The sequence below is a fragment of the Battus philenor genome, unplaced genomic scaffold, assembly GCF_028537555.1.
Source record: "Battus philenor isolate CCGP_79_NKW_IND1 unplaced genomic scaffold, ilBatPhil1.0.hap1 SCAF_11, whole genome shotgun sequence".
NCBI lineage: Eukaryota > Metazoa > Arthropoda > Insecta > Lepidoptera > Papilionidae > Battus > Battus philenor.
In genome coordinates, this window is record NW_027181673.1 from 519,572 (window position 1) to 533,073 (window position 13,502).

Sequence of the window (13,502 nt, forward strand, 5' to 3'; positions counted from 1 at the left end):
CCAATGATTTTATATAAAGGTATCACTGTGAAATATGATACATTCATTAATTACATTTATTTCTATTGAAATGCACTCTGCAAGGACAGATTGCATTTTGAAACCAGTGATTATTGTATAAGACTAATCATAAATTAATTAAAATTGAATGTGCTGTACATTCAACCCTTTAATGTTTTTACACCAATAGTCTCTGTATTAATATTATAAATTATTGGTGTGTATTTCAGCCCAGAAGGGTACTTGGAAGTGGATAAAATCTTGCAGCACAAAAGTATCCAAGGAAAATTTAACAAAAGTGACATAGAGAGAGTTGTAAATAACAATGATAAGCAGAGATTCAAATTGAGATGGAATGCACAAACAAATGTACTAGAGATAAAGGCGAACCAGGGACATTCCATTAATGTAGAAGATTCAGACCTCACTCCTATTTTAGAGGTAAATCATATACTTTGTTTGTATATAAAAATGGTGATTTTTTTATTTATAATTTAATTCTACATGCTTTTATGTATTTCCTTTTAACATAGACATTTCCAACTATAAAATTATTGCCAAAGATATAAATGAAAAGGAAAAAAATAAACTTTTATATTAAATAATAAATTAATATGAAATAACTGAGAAAATAAATTAGCTTTAATAATTTGTGCAACCAAATTTAGGTAGGTTAGGTTGCAATCTCAAACTAATTTATTCTCTCTAAGCTAAAATGTGTAGAGAATCATGTAACAAAAGAGTTTCCAATTGAGTTACTCATGTCCCCCATACCTGCACAAAAGATAAGCACTAAAAGACTTTTAGTGATTAGGAACACAACATAATCTTAAGAGAAATATCTTCTCCCCAGTACTAGAAAAAGATTTTTATGTCTTTTTGCTGACATGACCTAGCTAATGAAGTACCATATATGTATTGTACTTACCTTTTAAGAGAAAAAAAACAACCTTTGTCACCTGTCATTGCTTTGTAAGGTGTTATCTATACAAATTTATAAAATTGGTGTCTGCTCATAATATTAAAATAATCGCTTTTTACTAAACGAATATATATACCACAGGAGGCCTAGCTCTTTGATAGTGTCAGCCATTTTTTGAAATTTTTACTGTTGTTAATTTTCAGTGTTTGGATTTTGCTAATTTTACGGTGCCATCAGTAATTTGTTTCGATTGCTCAGGAGCTGACATAGGTTATTTAAATATTGAAACAATTCAGCAATCAATTGGAACCAAAAGGCGTTGCTGTTTGGCCTGATATACACAAAAGTTACATTTTAATATTTGTCTGTCTATTTGTTTTGGCGAATCTCTAAAATGGCTAGACCAGTGCTTTCCAACCCTTTCTGTATTATGCCCCACTTAAGCCTTTCTAAAATTCTTACACCCTCCTATGTAATATATCGGACATAATTTTAATATTTTTTTATATATGTATATTAGGAAAGGGATTATACTTGTGTCGAGTAAATTTAACAGTCAAATTACCCACCTGTGGGACGTGGGCCCCACATTAGGTAACACTGGGCTAGACCGATTTTGACAGGACTTATTCTGGCAGGTAGCTGATGTTATATGGAGTAATTTAAGTTATTTTTATTTTAGAAAAATTCTTAAATGAAAAAAAAAATAAAGAATTTTTCTGCCACCTACCTACTTAGACAAAATTAGGTAGAAAAAAAAGTACAGTAAAGGTGAAAACCAATGCATTGTACGGACTTGCAAGGCATATTGATAGCCTCATGCCCCACACCTGGTCCCTCTCCCGACAATGACACACACCGTACACTTAGTGAATCCACAGAATGCTTGTAAATTTTGAGATTTTATATAAAAACTTTTTCAAGTTAAATTTAATAATTTTCGGATGGTCAAGGCATATTTTTTAGTTATAAGTATAATCAGTACAACATATTTGTATTAGGGGGACCGGAAAGTAATAACATCTCTGTTGACCTATTTTACAGAAAAATCGATTGATTTTTACCACTCTAGCATTGTTTACTAGATGGCAAAAGGTTGTTAATAACAAAAGCAAGTCTATTGTTGGTGGAAATAAAAACTTGTTAAAAATGTAGTTTTATGAACTTTTATTATTAGTTTAAGAAAGCGACATTACTTTCTGGTCCCCCAAATTTTCATGTGAAAATAAAATCAAAATAAGGATACATTAGTTAAGCAATGTTATAAAAATATGTTATTATACAACATATACATTATATGGAACATATATTAAGTTTAATGCACTGTTATGCATACTTTGAATTCTGATAAGTTTAATTGTTTTTGATAAAATACACTAATTACTGTTTGTTAGTGACACATGAACATTGCTTGTAATTGCCATAATTAGTTATTTGCTTATCTACTTAATATTATATCGTCAACTGTCTGGTTGTGAGCTTGCCAATAAAGACCAAAGTAAGAGATTACCTTTCTGAGCCCATTGTTGAATGTTTACTTAAAGCAATGCTAAGGAATTATGGAATAGGCTTCAATAAGTTACAAAAAGAAATACTAAAAAATCAACAAAGAAAATTATTTTCGCAGTCTCCCTATGTGCAGTAAATTTTATCTCCTAGTTCTTTCTGCTATAAGCTAATACATAAACTTTATATATACACCTGAATATTAAATCTATGGTTGTGATAGACAATTATTTAAAATTAAATGAATCGTTGTCAAATGTAACAGAGGTGTGAAAAGAAATGTTTTATTTTGTTTCTAAAAATAAATAAAAGTTATTCAGGTTTCATAAATCCAAGACTTCTTTTTTAAAAAGTTATACAAGAATATATATGTGTTATTCTATTGTTTAACTTAACTAAGAGTCGGTTTGGAGATTAAGTAAGTCTTAACTGCCACCATGACCATCCGATGTCCCTCACATTCTTATGATGAGTTTCTTGGAAAGGATGTTGGATGTTTACATTGTCTTGCAGGCGGCTTATTTGGCAAAGAAAAGCCTAGGGAGTAGATATGCCTTCTTGCCTAGTTTGCACATTATCTTGTCATAAGACATGATACATAAGAAATAAGTAGTAATGTATTTATGTTTTTAATTTTTTAACTAGTAATAAATATACTATAGATATATCGCTGTACTAATGGCCACAATATTTTCTTATTGACATCATTGACCCTAAGATAATATTTATTTACTAAACTTTCATTTTAATGTGAGACACATTTCAATTAATTCACATATGAAGGTGTGACAAAACGGACAGTACATAAAGCGCGGGAAACAGTACTGACGTTTGACATATGTCAACATAGTTTAGTTCCGTTTTAAAAAAAAATAAGAATATATAACTTTACTTGTGTTAATAATAAATTATATTAGTAATAGAACTTGAAATAAAACAATGAAACTTACATGCGGCTCACGGGCAACCTCCATGACTTAGATGGTTACCAGTGAGCTGCGTGGTCTACATAAAAATTTACAATATTGTTTAACAAATTATTTTGGCTTTTTATATATCACTGCCTTGAAATAATACATTAGCGTGTATATATTTAGATTTTTCTTAATATTATTCTAATTTGATTTCCAGCCAAAGTACACAACAGTGGTTCATGGTACATATTATTATTGTTGGCCCAAAATAAAGACGGAGGGACTGAGTCGTATGAAACGTCGCCACATACACTTGTCAAAAGGTACTCTCGGCGCAAATGTGATCAGTGGAGTCCGGAACAACGTACAAATATATATCTTCATAGACCTGGCAAAGGCGCTGGCTGATGGATTGAAATTCTTTGAGTCAGAGAACGGGGTGATCTTAACACCGGGAAATGTACATGGTCTTCTAACTCCTGATTACTTTTTAAAAGTGATTGCCGCCAAAACAGGTTCGATAAGTTTTTATTATATGCTTCTCTCCTCGACTCTCATTCTAAAACACTAATTTTGTACAATTACTTTGAAATCATAGCTTTTCTATGAGGTTTCTATGGCAGTTTATTTATTTGGGACCAACAGCTCTGCAGTAACAAAATCTATACATCGAGGTATAAAAAATAATACATGATGATTGATTATAGGTGTAAAAACTCTGGAAAAGTGAATGTATTCCTCATTTACTGTTAATTGATGTATATAAAATTTTAACATATTTGTATAATATACATGTATGTAAAATATTAACATAATGACAATGTAGTAAAAAAAAGCATTTTCAAAATTTAGATTACATTAATATTAAAATTAATTATTTTTTAATAAACTTCATCGGAACTGAGTTAATGGAGCGGAGAGGTCTGTGAACTTAAGAATAAAACAGAAGCTGGACAGATGCATTCCGGTTGTATGATGAAGTTCACACATAGTAAATTGCTCTACCTGATGAGAGCTGTATAGTGTTTATATTGTGTATGTGCAGTTTGGGACGGCTGTGTGGTTCTATTCAACCTTGGTTAGAAAGCGGGCGCTCCTTAAGACGGGTGTTGTGAATTTTTGCTATATGTCCCTGCAGACGTAGTGCCAGAAGATACTGGTCAGTCGCATTCCTACGGCAAAAATAATGAATGTAAAATATTTCAAAATGGTCAGTTTATACAGTACAGTAGGGAGATACCTGTTGAAGCTTAAAAAGTTAATGTTAACTTGTTAGCTACTATAAAGCTTTTCCATCTATAAGCAATCACCCTGTATATAAATTACGAAAATAAATTTTTGAACTCCCCACCTGCAGGGGTAATTTATCGTCTCATTCGCAGCATAGCATAGATCTTTTAAATCATTCTTTACATTACTTTTATTCAACGCAAAAGTCCATTTCATACTAAGCCAACACATTAAATATGTAAATATACATTGTAATTTTCGGTTATTAGCTAATTACCACAAAGTATATTGAACATACTGATTAGACAATAGTCAAAATGAGATATTTATAGATTAATAATTATTCCTTGGGAGCAAGTTATTTCATTGGCTTTTTGCTAGTTGGTGGTTCGAGCAGCAATTAAAAATACTTCTAGGATACTTTAATTCTGTAAGTTATATTTAATATATTTGTTTTGTATAGTTATTAATTGAAATAAATATGGTAGTGGTCCAAGAAACTTCCTAGAAAAGTCTTAAGGTTAGATGATACTTGCGAACAGTGGAGTGCAGTTTTACATTAAACTTCCGTAATGTCTCTGATTTACCTTGTAGTCTTTCATATATATATATATAAATAAATATATTTATATATATATAAATCTAATACGAGTATATAAAATTCTCATGTCACGGTGTTCGAACTTGAACTCCTCTGAAACGGCTTGACTGATTTTTACCAAATTTAATATGCGTATTCAGTAGGTCTGAGAATCGGCTACTATCTATTTTCTCTACCCCTAAGTGATAAAGGTTGTTCACACTTAAATTTTTTTTTTTTTTTTTTTAACGAAATTTTTGGTTTTTATATTTTTATGATACAGCATACAAGAATACATATAAACATAAATTTTCACCCCTCTACGATCAACCCTTATTTTTTATTTGTAAATTAAAATATCAATTTTTTTTTTGCAAAACAACGTTTGCGGGATCAGCTAATATATATATTGTGATGTGGAAAAACGTTTATTTAATTATTAAAACAATTTGTGCGCGGAAAATGAATAATTCGCCTACGCGCGGTTGCGCATCGAACCATCGCCCAAATCCGACTCTCCGAGAACTCCAACGGCCGCGGGCGCACGTGCTGCGTCTTGGCTACCTGCCAAGAGCAAGCAAGAGCGCGTATCGTGCACGCCGTGCGAGTGAGCGAGACGAGTGGGCGAGACGAACAAAAGGTTAAGCGTTGTGACGACGTCCGCGGGAACTTTCACATATGGCGGCTTTTTATATAGCAATATTATTACAATATATAAATATATATATACGAAAAACTGAAAAATATTAACAAACAATATTTTAAAGAGCCACAAAAATTTAACTTAAAACTTGCGTTCTTGCATTAGTTTTTGATAAAAAAACGAATATATCGTTTTACTAGAAAAACATCTGTTTATTCTTATGTAAGTAGTGTTTTTTTTTTCAAACAATTAGATGGTATATACATGGTTTTATTAGATAGCCGCATATGGCACACGAGATGCAGGTCACCGACCTCTGGTCTAGACCAATATCAATATTTTTAATTTTTAATTTATTTTTATCCGGATTAAATTTTTATAATTATTGGAATAAAGATATTTTTTTATCATTCTGATTCAGATATTTCTTTTTGTATCATAAAAAAGCCCCATATGAATTGGTTGTGGGTATTTTTCAGATCAGGATGTTAAAACCCCATGTTGTCATGATACTGTTTTCTATCAATATCTGATTATGACATAAGAAAACAAAACATTAAAAAAAGATACGTTTTAACGTTTTAGGTGTAATTATATACCATTAAATAATATTAAGAATTTTTACTAGTATGTTTGCTGAACTTAAACATATTATGGACATAATATGTTTGTATATAGTGCTAAACATAGACCTCTCCTATAGATTTAGAACTGGCAGTCTGCATCCCAAACAAAGTCTGTCTGCCTTTTTTTTATTTTATGGTCCCTGCTGTTAGGGACCTCTCGTTCCCCTATCTCGTGTGGGACAGGGACTTTTTATTTCTAGTAATTTATTCATATTTTTTATTATTATCATTCTTCTCTTTCATGTATCATATTATCTGTCGTACTGTTTCTTTCTCTTTCATTCCATTAGCCATACATCCATCCTCAACCACTACATTCTAGGTTTCCTTACTATTTTATTTTGCAACATTACATTTATTGTTCAAACATTTGACACATATTTTCTTTATAATTATCATATTATATTATACTGCTTATTGCACTATTTTTGGTACCACTTTATTTATTTTATATCTATATTTTAGTGTTTGCTTTACTTTTTATTCATGTTCAAGTCTATTTGAATCTATTACTGTGTTTTATTTTTACCTATAGCATTTATCACCACCTTCTTGCAGTAGCTGAGGAAGCATTCTCTCTCCCCTTTGTCTGTCTAACTTGTGGATAGCGCACTTGCTCGTCTCCGCTTCCGACACTTTTTTTTCTCTCTTGTAATTCAAATGCATGTTGTAATTTTCCAGGTGAGCAGCTCTTCTGAATGATGCAGTGTCAAGAGCAGAAAATATCCAGTCCCCCAGTCACTAACAAAATTCACGTTACTGGTAATTATTTAGTTTTGTTGCCTTTCTAAATTTGTCATCAGCGTGTTCACCATTATTATCATCATGTAATCTGATAAACAGACAGCAAGGCATAGGCTTTCCCCAAAGATCGCCACGAAGACCGGTCCTGCGCTCCCCTTCTCCCGTGACTTCACGTTTATGGATGCTTTTAAGATGGATGCCTTTGGAACCCTCGTTACAAATGAAAAATATGTAACAAGTTTTTAGTGATTCTAGTTTTTAATTCTTCTATCAAATTGAGCTTCTGCCTTCTTCATATATATATATATATATATATATATATATATATATATATATATATGAATATCATATTCACTTATAAATTAAGCAAAAATTTAAAACAAACATTTATTTACAACACTGTAATTTTAGAAAGATAGGATAAATTTGGTATTTCCCTCTCTAAATTTTCATTTATATTCTTGTAAGAGAACGCTGTGAGTATGTGTGTGTGTGTGTACACATATATTATAAGTTAAGTTGACATTAGTTCGTAATGCGCCATCTTCTCAGACTAACAAGAAGCTCGGTGGTTTTTCTTTTTACAATTGCGTTTACAAAAATTAGTTTTTTTTTTGGAAACGGAAGAATCCATTTCTTAACATCTTTACCGTGAATGTACTCTGGAATAGAGTAATACACCTTTTGATAGAGGCAATGTTTAATAAATTTCATGAATTTACTAAGAGATAAATTCACCACGTAGTCTGATAGTTTGTTATAATCTCATATACATTATTCTAATAATGAATGAAACAAGAGGCTAATGCCTACGTATATATATATATACATATATATATATATATATATATATATATATATATATATAATGAATTGCAATTGAATAAGTAAACAAATCCATTATTTTCAGGTTTCCCAATATACACACAGCCGCAAGACTTCACGAGAGTGTTTTCTGAATATGGCGAAGTGACTTTGGACAGGCTTACAAAAAAGTTTGCAACGCTGAGCTTCAGGAACGAAAATGACGCACAAGCAGCTATCGACAACTCAAATAAGGTTGTAATGTATGGAGAGTTTCTCACTGTCAAACCGTTCCAAGCGCACCTCGAAGGGCCCACAACACCCAAAAAGGAATACCCAAGGACACAACTAGGAGGTAAAGGGATCCTTATGATATTTAACCTTTTCAGTGTACTCCATCATAGTGACACTGCTGAGTGATGATCAAAGTGTACTATGCATTAAAATAAACATGGCTGGTCTTATGGTCGAATTGTCAACTACACAGACATCTATATCAATGGTAGCCAAACCTTGAGGAGTGTACAGCTTGGCAAGAGCTGCGCCGAGAACTGTGGAGAATGTCTCGTTACCAGGCTTTGTTAAGGCGATGGTGCAAAACAGTCATCAGAAGGAGGTTGCGGAGAGAGAGAGAGAAAAAGAACGTTAGTGCTTCCTATCCACAGTCCTGGACGTCGGAGGGTATTATACCGCGCCTTTCTCCAACTTCTTTAGCCTTGGATACGAAGTCGGGGTGATCCGCCGCAAGGAACGATTCGAGGCACTCTGCCACCGCCGTTTAAGAAGACTGGGGTCTTAGCCGGTAGGAGTCCAGGCAGACTCAACAGGCATAGTTTATAAGGGCAACTAGTGTATTATAATATATTATCACAATTCTATAATTTCAGTAAACCTCATGTATTGTCTATGTTTTCAGGTGAAATAGTGAGCCCGTTCAGGATAGATTTAACTGGGGAGTTCCTCCAACAGGTTGATAATATATTGGCAGCAATCCGTCTCACTCAGGAAGAAATACTCCAGCTTGGACAGTTGTATAACGATGTCGAGCGAGTTCTGCAGCTGCTGTGGCCAGGTATGACTAATTTTCCCAATACTGGTACATATACTTTTTCATACAATATGTGCTTACTGGGAAACAAATCAAAGGCTTTAGTTAATAAGTTGCAATATTTAACCATTTAGCCTAAATTTATTTATTGCTTTTCTTTTCAAATAAACTGTAAAATTTTGTAGTGTGCCAAATTATCTGACCGTGGCTAATACTTATTGCAGTATTTTCCAACATGGCGTCCTCGTACCATGGGAAAGCAATTGCAAAGTGGACTCCCAACTCGTTTAACCATTTTACTTTAATATAAAAATTATATATCTTACTTAGTGGGGCATAATAATTTTAGAAAGGCTACAGTAGAGGCATGGCACAACAAATATAAGTATTACACACAATGTAATTACATTTATAATTTCATATATGGACAATGTACGAGATATATATAATGTAGCATTTCATATAGTAGCAATTTTATTTTACAATTTAAAATTAAGCAATATAATAATTTTGTTACAACACTGGTCGCACAGGTTGTAAGGCAATCCCCTTCGGCTCCGTGACCACCGGACTCGGCATCAAGAACAGCGACGCGGACTGCTACGTGTGCATCCCGCGCGAGCTGCGACACCCCAACGTCAATTACGTGATAAAGGCCAAGCGCATCCTCCAGCTGCACACGAACCTTTTCACCGAAATCATCCCCATCCCGCGCGCCAATACGCCCATCATCAAATTCTTCCACATACCCACCGAGCGGAACTGTGACGTCACGTTCAAAACACCCTTAGGCACGCAGAATAGCAAGCTCATCGCCTTCCTTCTGCAGGCCGACCCACGCCTCATTCCACTCGCTCTCATCATCAAATACTGGGCGAAGGTGCACGGTGTCTCTGGAACGGGTAAATTGACTAACTATGGGCTCATCATGATGATTATCTTCTACCTACAACAGCCACCACTCTCAATATTGCCTTCAATACGATGGCTGCAAAGAAGTCCTGTCGACGAGTACATAATCGACTTCTGGAACGCTGGTTTCATGGGATACAAGGACCAATTGCCCCGAATTACCAACAATTCTTCTGTGCTTGAGCTGCTCGGTGGATTCTTTGAGTACTACTCAACCTTCAGCTTCGAGGACACTGTCATTTGTCCCTACCTTGGCCGTCCTATCAAAAAGCAAGTGTTTGCAATCACAAGTGAGCTGTGGCATGAGTTTGAACGCTACAAGTTCAATGTTGAAAGGAAATATGCACTGCCATTAAAATTCACCACACCGATGTGCGTGCAGGACCCAATCGAGCAAAGCCACAACGTCGCCTCGTCCGTCTCCTACAAACTAGCTGGGGACCTCCAGGAGTTCTTCAAATTCGCTGCCAGCGCTTACGAGCAGGACAAACACCTCGGGAGCAAACACTTTCTAAGGACAATCCTTCAACAGAAACCCAGGATTGTGCGGGTGAAACCATCCTCCACATACAAAGTCCACATAAGTCTGCGAGACGTCGCCCCCACCGCAGAATCCGAATGGAAGGCCATTGCGAAGGAATTCGTGGAAGTCATTTTCGAGGACATAATGAAAGTAACCCTGTACAAATTAGACGAGAAGTTCTCAGATACCCAGAAAGAGAAGTTGAAGTTTGTGGGAACGCTTAACAAGTCAGTGTGGAAAAGGAAGCAGTTCTCGCGTCTCTACGGCATCATGTCGTATAATTTCGTGGAGAAACAGGCGCGGATAACTGAGGAGATTATGAAAGTGGACAAGACGCTTTTCGAACTAAAGTTTCAGTTGATGGCGACGTTTTACGCAGAGCCGAAATTGGGACTGGCGCTGGACTTGGTCAGTGGTGACGCTGACGCGTTTAGAGATTTTGGTAGGTTTTTCATCGGGACTATGCCCTCGTGGTTCCGTGCGTTGTTGCGGCCGCACGCAAAACCGCCGGCAGTGGGCGCGCCGGTCGAAGTCGTGGATGCCACCAAGAATATAGATGCCACCATGGATACCAGCAGCGACAGCGACGATGATTCTCCACAGCTCAACACCAAACCAAAACCCAACGGCGTCCGAACCTAACTCACCACCATACCGTCGCCGAAATTAAACACTGGATCTTTCGTACTCATATAAATCTGAAGTTTTTATCTAGTATATTTATTTATTATACATCATTTCATCAACTTTTGATATTAAGACTTTTTAAAATCTCTATCAATAGTGTATGTATCCCATATCACATCCCCTAGTCAGATAAGTACACGAGGAATAGTGTTACAGTTCCACATTCATATAAATTAGTGTATAATGTAAATGTTAGTTAAAAACTTGCCACTTTGTGTATATATCGACCCAATTCATTTCCCGTCGAGGGAGCGCCAATTCTGCGCACAATTTTAATATATATATGTCAACTAATCTGATTAGGATACATTTATTTTGCAATTTCACGAATTTGAGAGGATCATTTCTGTTTTTATATGATTTTGATCTCATTATCTATGATCAATTAAACCCACCTGTCTATTAGATCTTTATCAAAAACAAAAAATTATTCGCGCTTTTTACTAACTTCTACTGTATGTCAGCCTGTCAATCTTGACTTTTGGCCACCTGTACGGTATCGTATTCGGCTACTTCGAAATCCATATAATCTCGGATGACAGACATGAATAAGTTAATTTTAAAAATCATTGATGCAAAATAAAATTATCAGAAAAAGCTAATTATAAAAGCTACATCGTTAATTATATTATCACTAAGAACAGGGATTCCCCTGTAATAGTAAATAGGGGAAGCCCCTAAACCGATGGCAGCTGAACTCGGACATTTGTCCATTCTCTAGTGGAATTACCTGTGTTATTAAATTTAAATGTTAATTGTTTTTTAATAATAATGACCTACTTATAGTACATGTAGTTTTAAAATATTCAGTCCGTATGAGACTAAAGGTTAATTTAAATTTGAAATTTAGTATTAGTCATACATAGTAATAACATTTCCAATTGTAATTCTAGAGGGCAAGTTTTTACACTCGTGGTACTGTTGCCTAGGATTATTTTTCGAAAAAGTATTTGTGAATTTTAAACAATTAGAAAGTCTAGAATTACAAGTGTAGCTGTAGTGATGATGTAATATTTTTATTGCCTAAGCGATTTACTTTATTTTTTTATTAAATTTCCTTAAATAATAACGAATGATACATGTGTTTTATTTTTGTTGTACACCCAATACACTATGCTTTACTGTGGTGATGATAATGATACATAAATTATACGTTTTTTAAGAGTAATGTCCTTTACGATGTTATTGTTGCGAAATTTGATTATTTATTTCTTAACACTTGTACACCATAGACAATAAATAGAAAAAAAAGAAATAATTCATATCGTCATAAGCGATCTCTACCAGACAACCTTTGGATACAGATGAGAGACACGAAGGAGAATGTAAATTAGAGTATATACAAAATGAATACTTATATATACATATATATATATGTATGAACACGTAAAAAAATTGGCATTGACGTGATCAGTAAGTTTGGGATACGACATTATTCATATGTACATTTCTGCCAACTCCTTCACCGCAATAGTTTTTACAGTTTTTTTTTCGAGTTACATTGGCTTTGTTTGTTATCGATTAAAACAGATTATGGTAATGTGTTACCATAAATATACTCATAAAAAATACAAAAGTTGCCAGTAATACTAATACTGAAAACTTATCGAACATTTTCCCCCGTAAATATGGTATTCCCTCTTACGATTCCACTTGCGAGAATTTAGTTCCGGAATTAAATAATAATAGTGTTTTACCTTTTTAGCTTCATTAAACTATTTTTCTTTAAAAGTCTTTTATTGCTTTTTTCGTAGAAAACATTAATGTTGGAATAAACTGGCATTAAAAATTCTTGTACATTATAAAAAATCATAATGTGTAATACTACATGTAGATGCCGAATTTGACGGAAAAGGAACAAGCACGCAATAGTATGATACGGGCTTATTCGGTTGGGGAGACAACATGACATGCGATGCTAGCATCCAGGGAATCCTCCGACTTTGGATGTTTCGTTAATCCAACTATTGGTACTCAGATAGTCTACCATCTTGTGGTCGCCTCTCGAGAACCTAGCGTTAAATATACATTTTTATTTTTATGTATTATTTTTAACGTTGATTTTATCACATACACGTCAGGTGACAAATTTCAGTATTTCCTCAATTCCAATCCCTATCCGAGGAGTGTAGAAATGAAACACTCGACAAAGCTTGATAGAATATTATTTGCGTGTCAAACAATTGCGCCGGCCGTCTCGTAGCAAGTTCTGTTGGCGCGCTATCCGCGCCCGCGCATGACCCTAATTCGCCTGCCTCTAGTTGGCCGTAATATGGAACAGTGATGCTAGTGTTCTGCGCATGCCACAAGTATGTCGCAAACCAATAAAAAAAATATTTATTTGAATTTAATCCAGTTGTAAA

General features: G+C 34.4%; 1 protein-coding gene across 3 annotated transcripts; it reads left to right on the forward strand.

The window, feature by feature from the left end:
- The first annotated feature begins 3,772 nt into the window (after positions 1 to 3,772).
- On the forward strand, positions 3,773 to 12,215 carry LOC137929838 (speckle targeted PIP5K1A-regulated poly(A) polymerase-like). 3 transcript variants are annotated; one of them, XM_068772954.1, is made up of 5 exons: positions 3,773 to 3,857; positions 7,103 to 7,183; positions 8,076 to 8,324; positions 8,886 to 9,041; positions 9,551 to 12,215. In XM_068772954.1, the coding sequence occupies exons 2-5, from the start codon at positions 7,120 to 7,122 to the stop codon at positions 11,092 to 11,094; spliced, it is 2,013 nt and encodes a 670-aa protein (XP_068629055.1). In that variant the 5' UTR covers positions 3,773 to 3,857; positions 7,103 to 7,119; the 3' UTR covers positions 11,095 to 12,215. The 3 variants fall into 3 exon arrangements, with proteins under 3 accessions (XP_068629055.1, XP_068629063.1, XP_068629070.1); XM_068772962.1 differs by lacking the exon at positions 3,773 to 3,857 and adding an exon at positions 4,926 to 5,002; XM_068772969.1 differs by lacking the exon at positions 3,773 to 3,857 and adding an exon at positions 5,074 to 5,092.
- Positions 12,216 to 13,502: the final 1,287 nt, after the last annotated feature.

Bases quoted from the DNA above. Each gene is read 5' to 3' on its own strand.
- LOC137929838 (XM_068772954.1), top strand. From the start codon at position 7,120: ATGATGCAGTGTCAAGAGCAGAAAATATCCAGTCCCCCAGTCACTAAC. The intron at 8,325-8,885 runs GTAAAGGGATCC...CTATGTTTTCAG, and splicing joins CCCAAGGACACAACTAGGAG to GTGAAATAGTGAGCCCGTTC. The intron at 9,042-9,550 runs GTATGACTAATT...CTGGTCGCACAG, and splicing joins TCTGCAGCTGCTGTGGCCAG to GTTGTAAGGCAATCCCCTTC.